The 17,712-nt window shown below is 43.9% G+C and overlaps 1 protein-coding gene across 1 annotated transcript in view; it reads left to right on the forward strand.

Moving 5' to 3' along the window:
* The window catches only part of PRPF8 (pre-mRNA processing factor 8), a 32,559-nt gene extending 14,849 nt beyond the window's left edge, over positions 1 to 17,710 (forward strand). Inside the window, exons 25-43 of the mRNA XM_045490452.1 lie at positions 7,663 to 7,910; positions 8,012 to 8,191; positions 8,386 to 8,521; positions 8,641 to 8,810; positions 8,956 to 9,085; positions 9,210 to 9,356; positions 9,839 to 9,999; positions 10,188 to 10,379; positions 10,693 to 10,930; positions 11,062 to 11,190; positions 12,310 to 12,423; positions 12,503 to 12,676; positions 12,975 to 13,168; positions 13,897 to 14,136; positions 14,231 to 14,372; positions 16,507 to 16,647; positions 16,783 to 16,922; positions 17,027 to 17,229; positions 17,374 to 17,710. Coding sequence (XP_045346408.1) covers positions 7,663 to 7,910; positions 8,012 to 8,191; positions 8,386 to 8,521; positions 8,641 to 8,810; positions 8,956 to 9,085; positions 9,210 to 9,356; positions 9,839 to 9,999; positions 10,188 to 10,379; positions 10,693 to 10,930; positions 11,062 to 11,190; positions 12,310 to 12,423; positions 12,503 to 12,676; positions 12,975 to 13,168; positions 13,897 to 14,136; positions 14,231 to 14,372; positions 16,507 to 16,647; positions 16,783 to 16,922; positions 17,027 to 17,229; positions 17,374 to 17,528 — 3,234 coding nt within the window. The 3' untranslated portion in view covers positions 17,529 to 17,710. The remainder of the gene's footprint in view (positions 1 to 7,662; positions 7,911 to 8,011; positions 8,192 to 8,385; positions 8,522 to 8,640; positions 8,811 to 8,955; positions 9,086 to 9,209; positions 9,357 to 9,838; positions 10,000 to 10,187; positions 10,380 to 10,692; positions 10,931 to 11,061; positions 11,191 to 12,309; positions 12,424 to 12,502; positions 12,677 to 12,974; positions 13,169 to 13,896; positions 14,137 to 14,230; positions 14,373 to 16,506; positions 16,648 to 16,782; positions 16,923 to 17,026; positions 17,230 to 17,373) is intronic.
* The last annotated feature ends 2 nt before the right edge of the window (positions 17,711 to 17,712 follow it).

Here is a 17,712-nt window from a genome sequence, read left to right on the forward strand (position 1 = left end):
TTTCCTGAGGTGTGTTAAGGTAAAATAGTTCTTGTAACACTTCCAAGGTTGATAATAGAAGGGAAGTATCCATTAGGGTGAGAGGTGGCTGGACTTTGTGGCCCTGTTCTTGTCCTCTAAAATTGGACTCTTGCAGTCATTGCCACCACTGCCACTTTAGGTGCTCTCACCATCCTTGCTTTCGGGTGTGTGCAGCACACTAGCCCAAGCGTGCAGGCAGGGACCCTTCTCTTCGGTCCCAGTGGTAGCTAGAAAATAAGGCTGGAACGTTTAAGCAGGGCTTTCATAAGGGCCAGGCATAACCGGGAAAACAGAAATGGGCATAGATAGTCTGACTTACAAGGTGCAGCCTACTTAGCTTCAGGTTCCGAAGGGCCTTACTGCTGCCTTCCTGCCTCTTTCACTGCCTTCCCAACACGGCAGGCCCTGTTTCCCTCACCAAGGTGTCCCTTTCACCATGTCCGGATGACTTGAAGTCTAAAGCCTGAGGCAAAGGCCTCAAGAGAACATCTTTGCCTGGCAGGAGATGTATTTCTCTGTTCTTTTTTTTGAGTTTCGTTTTGACTTCTATTTCACATTATTTATTTTGAGACTTAATTTTTTAAAACAATTCAAAAAAGGGCACCTGGGTGGCTCAGTCAGTAAAGTGTCTGACTTCAACTCGGGTCATGATCTCACGATTCATGAGTTTGAGCCCCATGTTGGGCTCTGCTGACAGCTCGGAGCCTGGAGCCTGCTTCAGAATTTATGTCTCCCTCTCTCCATGCCTCTGTCTCTCTCAAAAATAAATAAACGTTACATTAAAAAATTTTTTTTTAAAACTAAAACAATTTTAGTTTTATAGTGAAATTGAGAGGGAGGGACAGACTTTTCATGAACTCCCTGTCCCCATACATGCAAGCCTCCCCTATTAACATCACGCACCAGAGTGGTACGTTTTTTACCAAGAATAAACCTACACTAACGCATCATGATCATCCAAAAGCCATAGTATACTTTCGGGTTCCATCTTGGTGATATATATTCTGTGGGTTTGGATAAATGTATAATGACATAATCGATTATTAAAACATACAGAGTGTTTTTGCTACCGTAAAAATACTAACAAGACCTAGAAAATATCTAGAATCCTGTTGTCCTAACATCAGTTTTTATTTTTCCACATTTGTTTCGGGTCATGAGGTGTGTTGAGCAAGTTGTAGAAGTTGAATTTGTTTCTTTTATGAAGACTTAAAGGCATAATGAGTGTAAAATTCTTAACCTTGGTACCTAGCACATGTAGTCACTGATGCATTTTCTTTCCTGCCTCCCTGAATCCCCAGCAACTCTGGCTATTCTTTTTTTTTTTTTTTTTTTTAAGGCTTTTTTGTTTGTTTGTTTTTTATGTTTTATTTACTGATTTTGAGAGAGAAAGAGAGCAGGGGTTGGGGGGCGGAGAGAGAATTCCAAGCTCCAAGTGTGGAGCGTGACATGGGGCTCCAGCTCACAAACTGTGAGATTATTACCTGAGCTGAAATCAAGAGTTGGATGCTTAACTGACTGAGCCGCCCAAGGACCTGCTATTGTAAAGGAATGTAGAATACTCCTGTTATTCGTAAAGGACTGTGGTACTTCTTGGGAATTCAGACTTAGTCCCCTCCAGGAATAAAGCAGTGGTAACTGCAGAATACAACTGGTGTGTTTTGTGATAAAAACCATGCAGCTGGCAGTTCCTAGAGCCAATTACAGTCGAAGAGCTTACTGAGCCTCACTGTTGTCCTACTCAAGTCTGTTTGACTTTACTCCCAGATCCAGCCCATTCTGGCCCATGGCCTTCCTTTCTGTTCGTCTGTTGTCTTCGTTGGTTCGTCTTGAGTACAAGCTAGATGCTCAGTGTAGCTTTTGTGATTTGGTTCACGCTGTTACCAAACTCTAGAAAGTCCCTTTTTTTTTGTTTTTTTTTAACGTTTATTTATTTTTGAGACAGAGACAGAGCATGAACGGGGGAGGGTCAGAGAGAGAGGGAGACACAGAATCGGAAGCAGGCTCTGGGCTCTGAGCTGTCAGCACGGACCGTGAGATCATGACCTGAGCCGAAGTTGGACGCTCAACCGACTGAGCCACCCAGGTGCCCCTAGAAAGTCCCTTTTATCTTGCCTATCTGAAGACGGCTATTTGCTCAAGACTAATTTCCATGGTTACTCCAACCATTGTGATCTTGCACTTCAGTAATTGTCCAGAAAACATAGTCCTTACCTTAAAATCTTGATTATATCATTTGGTATTTTGTAGTTTGCCTTTTTTTTTTTTAATCTTAAAGAACCAGCTTTGGTTTCATTGATTTTTCTCTGTTCTGTTTGTTTTCAAAATGCTCTTACAGTATTTTTCCTTTTGTTTACAGTTGGGTGTAATTTGCTTTAAAGTTTTCTGGTTTAAGGTAAAAAGTTAGATCAATTTGGGATCTTTTTAAATATAAGCATTCACTGCTGTAAATTTCCCTCTTAGTACTACTTCAAGCTGCATCCCTCAAATTTTGATTAAGTTGGGTTATTTTCATTCAGTTAAAAATATTTTCTAATTTCCCTTGAGAGTTTTTATTTTACCCATATGTTATTTAGAAGTATGCTGTTTAGGGGTGCCTGGGTGGCTCAGTTAGTTAAGTGTCTGTCTTGAGCTCAGGTCATGTTCTTGTGGTTTGTGGTTTTGAACCCCGTGTGGGGCTCTGTGCTGACAGCTCAGAGCCTGGAGCTTCCTTCAGATTCTGTCTCCCTTTCCCTGTGCCCTTCCCCCTGCTTGTGCTCTGTCTCTCTCTCAAAAATAAACAAACATTAAAATATTAAAAAAAAAAAAATAGAAGTATGCTGTTTAATTTTAAAATATTTGAGGGTTTTCCAGATATTTTTGTTATTAGTTGCTAGTAATTGTTATAGTCAGAAAATATACTTTATGATCTTCGTTTTTTCAGATGTCTTAATACTTGTTTTATGGTTGTGAACTTGAAAAGAATCTGTATTCTGCTTTTGGGTAGAGTGTTTTATAAATGTCAGGTCCAGTAGATGGAATGATTGTGTTGTTCAAGTCTTTGTATATTTGTAATGACCTTTTTGTCTACTGTCAATTACTGAGAGAAGAGTCTTGGAAATCTCCAACTATAATTGTGGATTTATTTATTTCCTCTTTCAGGTCCATTTTTTTGTGGTTGGGGTTTTTTGTTTTGTTTGTGGAAGGGGTTATTCAGAGACACGGTTAACTTTATTATAGACATCCAAACTTTTAGCATAAAGCCACGTGACATTTTTCAAGAAGATTGTATATTTTTTGAGCATGAAGAATTTCTGACGTTCAGAAATCTGGAATTCTTAAAATACTTGGTCAAAACAAAATTACATAGGTTGTAATTGTATAAAAAGGCAAGTGATCAGGATGTTTTGTTGAACATAATTGAAAGTTGGGCAAAATGTATTGGCTTGCAGATGGAAAACCAACAAGGAATTCATCTAAGATATTAGGCTTAGGGGAGAGGGGAGCCATTGCATTGATATCATAATGCAAACTGACAAACCTTTTGTCCAAGGAACATTGAACCTGCATACAAATGATGACCAAGGGAGTGTGCCAGATGGAGTTTTGTCATGTACCTAAAGAGACAGCTGAAATTAGAATTGGGCCTTACAGTGGAAACACATAGATACTTCTGTACATACAAGCAACTCTGTTGATACCCCTGAAAGGAATATGTAGTGTTCATGATTATTTTTGAGTTTTCTGCTTCAACATCCACCTGTTTTTACTTTATATAAACAGTTTAGAAGCTCTGTAATTAGGTATGAAATGTATTTAGGGTTAACATATATACATATACATATATTTTTTAACACTCTTCAAACATTTTGGTGGGGGTGGGGGGGAAGAGGGGGGAGAGAGAATCCCAAGCTGTCTCCACACTGTCAGCGCAGAGCCTGATGTTGGGCTCAAACCCACAAACCATGAGATGATGACCTGAGCCAAAACCAAGAGTTGGATGCTTAACTGACGGAGCCATCCAGGTGCCCCAAGGATTATTATATCTTCTTAATTGACTTTCTTATCATTATGAAATGTTCTTCTTAATTCATGGTAATATTTTCTGTCCTAAAGTCTACTTTGTCTGATAGTAGTGCTACTCAGACTTTGTGTTTGCATGGGTGTCTTTTTTCATCTTTATGCTTTTTTTTATTTAAAAAAAAAAATACATATTTTTTACATTTATTCATTTTTGAGAGAGAGAGAGAGCACGAGCGGGGGAAGGGCAGAGAGAGAGGGATACACAGAATCTGAAGCACGCTCCAGGCTCCAACCTGTCAGCACAGAGCCTGATGTGGGGCTCGAACTCACAAATGTGAGATCATGACCTGAGCCGCAGTCGGATGCCCAACTGAGTGAGCCACCCAGACGCCCCAGATTTTATTTTTCTTAAGTAATCTCTACACCCAACGTAGGGCTTGAACTCCTAACCCTAAGGTCAAGAGTGGCATGCTTCATGCTCCACCAGCTGAGCCAGCCAGGCACCCTGAGTGGGCTTGTTTATTTCACTCTTTCCTTAGTAACTACTTTTTTTTTTTTTTTTTTTTAAGATTTATTTTTAAGGAATCTCTACACCCAACATGAAGCTCAAACTTACAACCCCGAGACCAAGGGTTGCATGCTCTAATGACTGAGCCAGCCAGGCGCCCCTACACTTTTTTTCTTTTTTTTTTTTAATTGGTTGCTCTGTACATCACTGACTTACCATGGTCTACTGTCACCATTAGTCTTCTACTAAGATCACTTTACATATAGTGTAAGAACCACACATTACACTTGCATTTTCTCCTTCATTCTTTGTAGTATTTTTGTCATATGTTTTAACTTTACCTGTATTATAAATACATTACTTTGTTGCTAATTTTGTTCTAAACAGACTTTATTTTTTTACAGAAACTACAAAATGAGCAAAAAATATCTTTTACATTTTACTCACATACTTTTTCTGGAATTCTCTGTTACTTGATGTAGATCCAGATTTCCATCTGGTATTGTTTTCATGGTGCTTAAAGAATTTCCTTTAACATTTCTTATAGTAATGATCTATTGGCAGTGAATGCATTCTGCTTTTGTCTGTCTGGGAAAGTGTTTATTTTGTCTAATTTCTGTTAATGTAAATCATTGTTTTCTTTTGCAGTTTTACAGAGTCATTCCATCGGTGTATTTTTTTTATTTCAGATATTACAATTTTCATCTCTGGAAAGTTCCATCGAGGTGTTTAGTATCTTCTCTCCTTATTATGTTCATATTTTCCTTTATATACTCCAGTGTAATTATAAGATTTTTTAAATGCTGTTTTATAGTCCTTGGTTACTAATTTTATCACCTGTGTTATTGCTAGGTCTATTTCTATTGATTGATTTTTCTTCTGGTTATGGATAATTCATTCTTTTTGCATGAATGATCATTTTTATTACATGCTAGAAATTTTGAATTTTACATTATTTATAGGTTTTGTTATGTTTTGTTAAAGAGTATTGAGTTGTGTTCTGGTGTGCAGTTCAGTAACTTGTGGGTTAGTTTGGTCCTTTGAAGGCTTGCTTTTTTTTTTTTTTTTTTTTTAATTTTTTTTTTTTTCAACGTTTATTTATTTTTGGGACAGTTAGAGACAGAGCATGAACGGGGGAGGGGCAGAGAGAGAGGGAGACACAGAATCGGAAACAGGCTCCAGGCTCTGAGCCATCAGCCCAGAGCCCGACGCGGGGCTCGAACTCACGGACCGCGAGATCGTGACCTGGCTGAAGTCGGACGCCCAACCGACTGCGCCACCCAGGCGCCCCTGAAGGCTTGCTTTTAAGTGTAGTTATGGCAACTCTATAGCATCCTTTGTTCTGGGGCTAATGAACCTCTGCTGCTGGGTTGATAACCTTCTGGGGACTCTACCCAATTCCCATGTATTACAGGTTCTCTCTAGTTGGCTGGTGGGAACACAAACTGCTGCCAACCTTATATGACCTGTGGGACTTGCTCAGCTTTCTGATCTCGGGTGTTCTTGGAGTTTTACTCCATACACATTGGTACTCATCCAAAATCATGGGGAATCCCTTCATGGATCTCCAGAAATCTCTTTTGGAGACCTTGCTTCTCTCCAGTACCTCTGCCCCACAAATTGTAGCTGCCTTGGCCTCCTGAATTCTAATCTTGATCTCTTCAATTGAGTGAGACTATTGGGCCCTGTTTCTGTTACTCCTCTATGTGTATGCTGCAGCTTAGAAACTCGGCAGTAAGTTGTGGGGGGCAGTCGTGGAGTTTACTTCATTTGTTTCCTTTTCCTCAAGGGTCATGGCCCTTAGGCCTATGTTGCCTATTTGTCAGTTGTCTGAAGATACTGTTTTATATCTTTTGTTCAGTTTTCTAGTTGTTTATAGTAGAAGGCAATTTCTGTGGCCCCATTAGTTTTTATTCCCTCTATTGATTTTTAGTAGTTTTTCTCATCCCTTTTTCTCCCCCACCCACCCCAGGATTACTTACTATATTTGCTCTTAAGTGTTTATATTGCCTTAGTTGATTTTTTTATTGAGATGAAATTCACATTGTAAAAAAAAAAAAAGTACAGTTCCGGGACACCTGGTGGCTCAGTCGGTTAAGCGTCCGACTCTTGACTTCGGCTCAGGTCAGGATCTCAAAGTTCATGAGTTTGAGCCCCACGTTGGGCTTTGTGCTCACAGCACGAAGTCTGCTTCAGCTCCTCTGTCTCCCTCTTTGCTTTGTGGCCCTCTCTTGCTCACACACCCTCTCTCTCAAAAATAAATAAACGTTAAACATTTTTTTAATAAAAATTAAAATAATGAAATGTACAGTTCTTTGGTTTTCGGTATTTCATAAAATTGTGCACCTGTCCCCACTGTCTAATTCTAGAATATTTTCATTACCCCAGAAAGAAACCCTGTATCCATTAGCAGTCATTCGCTCCCCATTGCTCCTCACCATTCAGCTCCTGGCAAGCACGAGTGTACTTTCTGTATATATGGATTTGCCTGTTCTGGATATTTCATACAAATGGAATTGTACAATATGTGACCTTTTTTGGTCTGGTTTCTTTCACCTAACATGTTTTCAAGATTCATCTACATTGTGGCATGTATTAATACTTGAAGAATCCTTTTCACAGGTGAATAATACTCTGTTATATGGATACACCATATTTTGTTTATCTTTGTCAGTTGGTGGACATTTGAGCTTTTTCTACTTTTTGGCTGTTATGAATAATGTTTTCATGAACACTTGGTACAGATTTTTGTGCAGATGAATGTTTTCTTTCTCTTGGTTATATACTTAAGAGTAGAATTACTGGATCACACAGTAATTCTGTTTAACCTTTTAAGCTACCAGGTTGTTATTCATAGTGATTGCACCAGTACACGTTCCCACCAGCAATAGTAGAGGAGTGTTCCATTTTCTTCACATTCTTGCTAACAGTTGTCATTGTTCTGTAGCCATTCCTGTGGGTGTTAAACAGATTCTCACAGTGGTTTTGACTTATGTATACTTCCCTAATGACACTGAGCTCAAGTCTTCCTTGAGAACTAGGAAGAGTGTAATCAACTGGACCAAGTAGTCCCCACCACTTGCCCCCTCCCATGGCTCACCTATAATTTACCTTTTCCCCATTATTTTCAGATTGTGAATAAGTGGAACACCGCTCTTATTGGCCTTATGACATATTTTCGGGAAGCTGTAGTGAACACCCAGGAGCTCCTGGACTTGCTAGTGAAGTGTGAGAACAAGATCCAGACACGTATCAAGATTGGCCTCAATTCCAAGATGCCGAGTCGTTTCCCTCCTGTTGTGTTCTATACCCCTAAGGAGTTGGGTGGACTTGGCATGCTCTCAATGGGCCATGTACTCATCCCCCAGTCTGACCTCAGGTAGGACTTGCTTGAAAACCTTCTAGATCCTGAGGGAAGGGGATGTTTCTTTACTTTTAGGTTTTATTTTTTTCTCTAATCTTGGTTGTGCCCCCAAACAGGTGGTCCAAGCAGACAGATGTAGGTATCACACACTTTCGTTCAGGAATGAGCCATGAAGAAGACCAGCTGATTCCCAACTTGTACCGCTACATACAACCATGGGAGAGCGAGTTCATTGATTCTCAGAGGGTCTGGGCTGAGTATGCACTGAAGAGACAAGAGGCCATTGCTCAGAACAGGTACACATCCAGGAAGGCATAGCAGTCCTGTCAGGGGTGTGCAGCCTTGCATGGAGGTCAGGAACAGAGCATGCTGTATTTTAATGGAGACCAGGGAAGTAAGTTTTACATCTGACCCATCGGTCCTTGGCCAGGGAGGAATGCTAAATAAACTTTGTGCGAGCACATATTTGACTTCAGTGTTTTTTTGACAGACGACTGACCTTAGAAGATCTAGAGGATTCATGGGATCGTGGCATTCCTCGAATCAACACCCTTTTCCAGAAGGACCGGCACACGTTGGCGTATGATAAAGGCTGGCGTGTTCGAACTGACTTTAAGCAGTACCAGGTACATGGAGGGAACAGTACAGAGATTTCCCCTGCATTAGAGGAACCCACGGCTGTGCCAGGGATCTGGCTGGGGCAGTAGGCTCCCAGAAGCTTGATGGTGCTTGCTTTGCCATCTAGGTCTTGAAGCAGAACCCTTTCTGGTGGACACACCAGCGGCATGATGGGAAGCTCTGGAACCTGAACAACTACCGTACAGACATGATCCAGGCCCTGGGTGGTGTGGAAGGCATTCTGGAACACACACTCTTCAAGGGCACTTACTTCCCTACCTGGGAGGGGCTTTTCTGGTGAGGATTCTCTTCTCCCCTTACGGTAATCTGTCATAACCCTCTGAGCTCATCCCTATTGTGCCTTTGTGTTCTGTGGCGTTTACCAGAGACCAGTGCTCTGGGAGATGGCAGGGTATCACTTTACCTGGTCTCTTTTTCCCAGGGAGAAGGCCAGTGGTTTTGAGGAGTCTATGAAGTGGAAGAAGCTAACCAATGCTCAGCGATCGGGATTGAACCAGATTCCCAATCGTAGATTCACCCTCTGGTGGTCCCCAACCATCAACCGAGCCAATGTGAGTGTGACTGCTAGACCTGGAAGACAGGAAGCTAAAAACAAGAGTTTCTGTTTCTTTCATTGTGTCCTGAAAACAAGTGTCTTGATGTCTGGGTTCACTTTCACTCTCTTTTTCCCGTCAGGTATATGTAGGCTTTCAGGTGCAGCTGGACCTGACAGGTATCTTTATGCATGGCAAGATCCCCACACTGAAGATCTCTCTCATCCAGATCTTCCGAGCTCACTTATGGCAGAAGATCCACGAGAGCATTGTGATGGACTTGTGTCAGGTGGGCCAGAAGTGAGGGGAGAGGGTACCATGAGAAGTCAGGTCAGCTCGGGCTCAGTCAGTTAAACATTTGACTCTTGGTCTTGGCCCAGGTCTTGAGTCACGGTTGTGAGTTCAAACTCCACCTTGGGCTCTGTGCTGGGTATGGAGCCTACTTAAAGAGAAAAGAAAAAAAGGAAAACTGTATTTGGGGTGCCTGGATGGCTCAGTCAGTTAAGGACTCTTGATCTCAGGTCATGATTTCAGAGTCATGAGTGCAAGCCCTACATTGCGCTCCATGCTGGATATGACGCCTACTTTTAAAAAAAAGAAAGAAAGGAAAAGAAACGAAAAAGCTCACTTTTGGTATGGGAAGTCCACCCTGGAAGCACCAAGGAGGAGACCTGCATTGTGGTGCCAGGTGCCACATTATCTGGACTCCTACAAGTCTCGTTCTAAGTGGGCTCCCATAAGCACTCATAACCTTTCTACCTTTGCCTTCAGGTATTTGATCAGGAACTGGATGCACTAGAAATTGAGACAGTACAAAAGGAGACAATTCACCCCCGAAAGTCCTATAAGATGAATTCTTCCTGTGCAGATATCCTGCTTTTTGCCTCCTATAAGTGGAATGTCTCCCGGCCCTCATTGCTGGCAGACTCCAAGTAAGTGCATTATAACACAGCCCTTGGCATCCAAGAAGCTTGTTTACTGTTCCACCTGTGCTACTTTGGAAACTTTCCTTTCCTTTTTGAGAGTTAGATGTAGCGATTGAGAGTTCATGTAGTTGTTGGACATTGGTTGTGTCAGTGGCTTCCTAACGCCTGGATTCCTAACCTCTCTCCACCCTCAGGGATGTGATGGACAGTACCACCACTCAGAAGTATTGGATTGATATCCAGTTGCGCTGGGGGGACTATGACTCCCATGACATTGAACGCTATGCCCGGGCCAAGTTCCTGGACTACACCACAGACAACATGAGTATCTATCCTTCACCCACTGGTGTGCTCATTGCCATTGACCTGGCCTATAACCTGCATAGGTAAGTTGGTGTTCAGAAGCATGTATGTAATGTCAGCCCCATACTTTATTTTTAAATTTTATTTATTTAAGTAAACTCTGTGGCCAGTCTGGAGCTCAAACTCAACAACTCTGAGATCAAGAGTCACATGTTCTACTGACTGCACCAGCCAGGCACCCCAGTCAGCCCCATACTTTAATGTACACGTTTTTTTAGTTTGCCTGTGTGGCCCTTTCCTCTTCTGGGTCATTGACCTTTTCTTCTTGCCTCTGTGTACATGGGCAGACACTTGTCAGCCTGGTCTTCACTCTTCTTGCCTCTTCTATTCTCATAGTGCCTATGGAAACTGGTTCCCAGGCAGCAAGCCTCTCATACAGCAGGCCATGGCCAAGATCATGAAGGCAAACCCTGCCTTGTATGTGTTACGTGAACGGATCCGCAAGGGGCTGCAGCTCTATTCATCTGAGCCCACTGAGCCCTATCTGTCCTCTCAGAACTATGGTGAGCTCTTCTCCAACCAAATTATCTGGTTTGTGGATGACACTAATGTCTACAGAGTGACTATTCACAAGGTGAGAATTAGAAACAACCTAGGGGCGTGGGACTATATATGCCTGTGAGAGGGTGATGAGGCAAATGTGTGCATATGGGAAGGTAGGGTGGTTGTGTCTAGGCTGCACTAACTGATGATATCATTCTTTAGACCTTTGAAGGGAATTTGACAACCAAACCTATCAATGGGGCCATCTTCATCTTCAATCCACGCACAGGGCAGCTGTTCCTCAAGATAATCCACACATCTGTGTGGGCTGGACAGAAGCGTCTGGGGCAGGTGAGCTGGTTAAAGGGTAGAGAGGCTGTGGAACCTTGCTGCCCCTTTTTCTTTGGGGAGCAGGGAGCCAGGGCACATCCTCCTGTTTCTCTCTGTGAGAGATTATGTCTCATTTGAACCTTTGCTCCAAATTACTTAACTTGGGGAGTATTCTACAGGGGGCCCAGCAGTATGCGAGGTCCTTCATTACCTACCAGTTGGTCTCTCTGTTTCTTGCATCTCTCATCTCTAACCTACCTTGAACAAGACTACCAAGAATCATCTTTCTAAAGGGAACCAAGTATGCTTAAGACCTCATTTTTGCCAAATCTCTACCTCTATCTATCTAACTCTTTTTTGCTGAATTAACTATTTTCTGGCTTCCTAGACACTTGATAATTTGGCTGAGCTACCACCTGTCCACCCATGGTTTCTCTTCCTTTAAAACCTGCTTCCTGGGGCACCTGGGTGGCTCAGTTGGTTGAGCGTCCGACTTCGGCTCAGGTCATGATCTCGCGGTCTGTGAGTTCAAGCCCCGCGTCGGGCTCTGTGCTGACAGCTCAGAGCCTGGAGCCTGTTTCGGATTCTGTGTCTCCCTCTCTCTCTGCCCCTCCCCTGCTCATGTTCTGTCTCTCTCTGTCTCAAAAATAAATAAAACATTAAAAAAAATTTTTTTTCAAATAAAAAATAAAAAAATAAATAAAACCTACTTCCTCCTAGTATCCCCAAACTCTGACATCCATTTCCACTTCTGTGGCTTTGCTCATGTATCTTTCTGTCTAGAATGATCTCTCCCCTTTACTCTGTTAATCAAGTCTTCCTTATCCCTTAAGACCTGTTTCTTTGTATAGCTTTTTATCAGTTTTAGCCTTAGTTTATTTTGTCCCAGACACTTGGTATTATATAATCAAATACCGGCTTGTGGTATATCTTGTGTGAGTTTTGTCTGGCCAGCTAGGTTGAAAAACCCTTTTGGGCAAAGCCATCTGACACTTCTTTTGCACCTCCAAAGTACCTAACATTCAGTAGCGGTGTGCAACAGAAACATAGGTTGATTATCTCAAGACCTAGGCTGTTTTGTTCTAGTTGACCTGTGGTGATAGACACTCAGTTTCCATTTCCTCCCCTCTTCCTTTTTAGCTGGCTAAGTGGAAGACGGCTGAGGAGGTGGCTGCCCTGATCCGATCTCTGCCTGTGGAGGAGCAGCCCAAGCAGATCATTGTCACTAGGAAGGGCATGCTGGACCCACTGGAGGTGAGAGGTGGATGAGGTAGAAGAAAGGAGGGCTGAGACGTATAGGCTATTTCTAATCTTGGACTTGATCTTGTCTCAGGTGCACTTGCTGGACTTCCCCAATATTGTGATCAAAGGATCGGAGCTCCAGCTCCCTTTCCAGGCTTGTCTCAAGGTGGAAAAGTTTGGGGATCTCATCCTTAAAGCCACTGAACCCCAGATGGTTCTTTTTAATCTCTATGATGACTGGCTCAAGACTATCTCATCTTATACGGTATGAAACTACCTAACAAAGAAGGTCACTCTAAGAGGAGTGGGTTTGGGGTCATAAGACAATCCTGTGCCTTCCTTAAGTTTTCCCCAGGTGCCCTATGGGGCCATTTTCACATCGTCAGCCTGTGGATGAGACAGCAATTCTGTGCTCTGCATAAAAAGTTGACTGGGAGAGCGGTGGAGGCTCTACCTTAGAGTTTGAAATCAATTTCTGGGTTCCCTGAAAGAACAGAATCGAGGAAACGGGGAGGACCTCAGTGTCTGACCCCCCCGCCCTTTGTTGCCATACCTCTTCTCAGGCTTTCTCCCGCCTCATCTTGATTCTGCGTGCCCTGCACGTGAACAATGACCGGGCGAAGGTGATCCTGAAGCCAGACAAGACGACCATTACAGAGCCACACCATATCTGGCCCACTCTGACTGACGAGGAGTGGATCAAGGTGGAAGTGCAGCTCAAAGATCTGATCTTGGCCGACTACGGCAAGAAAAACAAGTGAGCGCTGGTGGTTGGGAGACATCCTAAAAGGGTGAAATGAATGGTTTGGTATGTGGTTTCTGGGTTTTTTGAAACATTTAAGGCTCAGAAATTTCTCAAGGAATTGTCCTGGAGATGCCTACAGAAAAAAGACAGTGTCTTCAGATAATGTAGAAAATGTCAGTGTTTCAGGGTTTCCGTCTGATTCTTGGGCATTGTTTGATGTTGCCATTTTGAGCAGGGCATTTCTTTACCGTTCATGTTACAGGCAGTTTTAACATCCACATCCCCAGGTACCACTGCTAACAGCACACACACCCCTTCCTTCTCTCTTCCTGTCATTTTGGCAACCAAGAAGAAAAATGTCCATAGATGTCCAGGTACCCCCCCCCCCCCCCCCGCCCCAGGATGACTGAGGTGACTGACAGTACCAGCAATGATTGAGAACGTGTTCTAAGGGTTTCTGTTTTTGAGAATTGTTCTATAAACCAGGGCACTTCTTGTCAAGGAAAAGAGGGAGGAATGGCTACTGAGCAGGTTTGAGTGTTGCTGAAAGGGTGTACATGCTCAGGGCCATCCTGGGCTGTGATAAATCTTAACCGGTATTGGGACATCTCCACTATACACTTGAGGATCGTCTGGAGTAGAGTATGGAGTCCCTTGTCCTACCAAGTTACACTCTTGCCATTGAGGCATAGTTGACCAAGGGAAGGGATCTTGTGGTGTGACCCATGCTGTCCCCGCAGTGTGAACGTGGCATCACTGACACAATCAGAAATTCGAGACATCATCCTGGGTATGGAGATCTCGGCACCATCACAGCAGCGGCAGCAGATAGCAGAGATCGAGAAGCAGACCAAGGAACAGTCACAGCTGACAGCAACACAGACTCGTACTGTCAACAAGCATGGTGATGAGATCATTACTTCTACCACCAGCAACTATGAGACGCAGACTTTCTCCTCTAAGACTGAATGGCGGGTTAGGTACTGTAAGGGGAAGAGGTAGGGATGGCAAAGCCTACTGATGCTGCCTGTGGTGCTCGGCCTGAGAAATGCTTACATTCCTCACCATTTGTAGGGCCATCTCTGCTGCCAACCTTCACCTGAGGACCAATCATATCTATGTTTCATCTGATGACATCAAGGAGACTGGTTATACCTATATCCTTCCCAAGAACGTGCTTAAGAAGTTCATCTGCATATCTGATCTGCGGGCCCAAGTGAGTAAGTGTGCTCAACTAAGCCATAGTGTGTGCCTGGCATTTTACATGCCTAAAACTCACCTGAGAGTGCCTGGAACGCAAGGTACATAAGAGTGGCCGAAACAGCAAGGAGGGTTTTGGCTCCCACCAAATATTAAAACGTTATAAAGCTATGGCAGTTCAGAGTTCCAAAAGTTTTTGGAAGAGGATAGCATATAGTCAGAAAGGGATTCCTCTGTACATAATAATTGTGTATCAGATCTGTAGGATTAAGGATGCTTTGTGGCACTGGAACAGTCAGAACCCTGCCTCACGGCACTTAAAAAATGCAGGTGGAGTAAAGACCTGAATATAAAATACTAAGCTGTAGAGTATTAGAAGGAAATATCTATTATTGTAATGCTGAGATCGCCTTTTTTTTTTTTAAGTTTATTTATTTATTTTGAGAGAGACAAAGCCTGAATTGGGGAGGGGCAGAGAGAGAAAGGATCCCAAGCCCACAGCCCAGAGCCCAACGTGGGGCTCGAACTCAAGAAACCGTAAGATCATGACCTGAGCTAAAACTAAGAGTCAGACGCTTAACCAACTGAGCCACCCAGGCAGCCCCAAGATAGCCTTCTTAAGATACAAAACCATGGGGCACCTGGGTGGCTCAAGTTGGTTGAGCATCTAACTTTGGCTCAGGTCATGGTCTCACGGTTCATGGGTTCAAGCGCTGTATCAGGCTCTGTGCTGACAGCTTGGAGCCTGGAGCCTGCTTCGGCTTCTGTGTCTCCCTCTATCTCTGTCCCTCCCCTGCTCACTGTCTGTCTCAAAACCAAACATTAAAAATTTTTTTTTTTTTTTTTTTCAACGTTTATTTTTGGGACAGAGAGAGACAGAGCATGAACGGGGGAGGGGCAGAAAGAGAGGGAGACACAGAATCGGAAACAGGCTCCAGGCTCTAAGCCATCAGCCCAGAGCCTGACGCGGGGCTCGAACTCATGGACCGCGAGATCGTGACCTGGCTGAAGTCGGACGCTTAACCGACTGCGCCACCCAGGCGCCCCTAAAAATTTTTTAAAAAGGACACAAAACCGTAATCAAAATCAATAACTTGTGTGTGACAAAGGGTGCTGCAAAAGACACACTAAAAACAGGAAGAAAATTTTGCATAATTCTAAAATAAGGTGGATTAGAATCTAGAACAGGGAAGTTGATTTTTAAAAGTAATTGTAGGGGCGCATGGGTGGCTCAGTCAGTTGAGCATCCAACTCTTGATTACAGCTCAGGTCATGATCCCAGGGTTGTGAGATTGAGCCCTGCATGGGGCTCCACACTCAGTACGGAGCTTCTCTCTCTAAAATAAAAATTAATAAAACAAAAAAATAACTAGAAGAATAGGCAAAGAATATGAAGGTAGTTCAGAAATGGAACTACAAATGGCAAATGTCATATGAAAAGATGATTAGGGGGGTGCCTGGGTGGCTCAGTCTTGATTTCAGCTCAGGTCATGATCTCACAGTTTGTGAGTTTGAGCCCCATGTCGGGCTCTGTACTGACAGTGCAGAGCCTGCTTGGGATTTTCTCTCTCTCTCCCTTTCTCTCTGCCTCTTCCCTGCTTATGCTCACACTCCGTTTCTCTCTCAAAAATAAACAAACTACCTCGAAAAGATGTTTAGCCTTACTAGTAATCAGGTAATTCATTTTGTATACAATACCCAATTTGTGGCCTCAGGTTGGTGAATTTGAGAAGATTGTTAATAGAAGATTGCAGGTGGGTTTATAGGACACAGGTCCTCTTTGTCGATGGCTGGGTAAAATTCAAAATACCACCTAGTGGTGGACTTAAAGATGTATTCATCTTGTGAAAATTCATGAGCTGTGTGTTGGGTGTGCTCATTTATTTATGGATACTGTTTAATCGATTGGGGAGTGTGTGAGCAATGCAGATTCTTGGACCCCACTTGAGATTCTGATGTGATAAGTCCGAGATGAGGGCCATGTTTAACATTTCGAACAAGCACCCCAGGCTACTCTGATGCAAGAGATTCTGACCACGTTTTGAGAAGCTCTGCTTTGTTCTTGGGGAAGGGAATGAACACAGGGCTGATAGCCCAGAGTCTGGAATGGTACTAAGAATCGTTTTGGTTCTTGACCCCTTTGTTTCCAGATTGCAGGATACCTGTACGGGGTCAGCCCACCGGATAACCCCCAGGTGAAGGAGATCCGCTGCATCGTGATGGTACCGCAGTGGGGCACTCACCAAACCGTGCATCTGCCTGGCCAGCTGCCCCAGCATGAGTACCTCAAGGTCAGTGGGGGTGTGGGAGAATGGGAGCTTTCTTCGGTGAGAGTGGTGGAAGGAAGGCAGCTATGTTGTTCTCATGGGGTGATTCCCGTCTGCAGATGGGGCTCCAGGTGACTTTTCACCTCTCTTTGCCTATAGGAAATGGAACCCTTAGGATGGATCCACACTCAGCCCAATGAGTCCCCCCAGCTGTCACCCCAGGATGTCACCACCCATGCTAAGATCATGGCTGACAACCCATCTTGGGATGGTGAGAAGACCATTATCATCACCTGCAGGTAGACTTGGGCCCCTTTGGGAGGAAATGGGGTGCGGCAGGCATTGCAGCACAGGGCCTGGAACGGTAGCCTGAGCTCTGACTCTGTCTTCATCGCTCTGTCAGCTTCACACCAGGCTCCTGCACACTGACAGCCTATAAGCTGACCCCCAGTGGCTATGAATGGGGTCGCCAGAACACAGACAAGGGCAACAATCCCAAGGGCTATCTACCCTCACATTATGAAAGGGTCCAGATGCTGCTGTCAGACCGCTTCCTTGGCTTTTTTATGGTCCCTGCCCAGTCCTCATGGAACTACAACTTTATGGGTAAGTTCAGCATGGGGAAGTGGGGCTGGGGTAGGCCATCCCCCTTAGCACTTGGGGCTTGACTCTGGTTTGGAGATGGCCAGGGTCCAGGCTGGGTGAGGCAGGTGCACCTTGTTAACACTACACCATTCCTTCTACCCCAAGGTGTGCGGCATGATCCCAACATGAAGTATGAGTTGCAGCTGGCAAACCCCAAAGAGTTCTACCACGAGGTGCACAGACCTTCCCACTTCCTCAACTTCGCTCTCCTGCAAGAGGGCGAGGTCTACTCCGCGGATCGAGAGGACCTCTATGCCTAGTTGTATCCTCACCTCCCCCTGCTTCGGACGCTCCACAGGCTGGAGTCTTTTACCCCCAAAGACAAGCTGGTGACATTCAGCAGCTTGGCCCCATTTTCCTGTCTTTGTGCTTCTTGTGTTATTGATCTCTGGTGGCTTGTAGTCCTGAGTAAAGTGTAATAATAAATTTTGTATAAATAGGAGT

Source organism: Leopardus geoffroyi, chromosome E1 (genome assembly GCF_018350155.1).
Source record: "Leopardus geoffroyi isolate Oge1 chromosome E1, O.geoffroyi_Oge1_pat1.0, whole genome shotgun sequence".
Classification (NCBI taxonomy): domain Eukaryota; kingdom Metazoa; phylum Chordata; class Mammalia; order Carnivora; family Felidae; genus Leopardus; species Leopardus geoffroyi.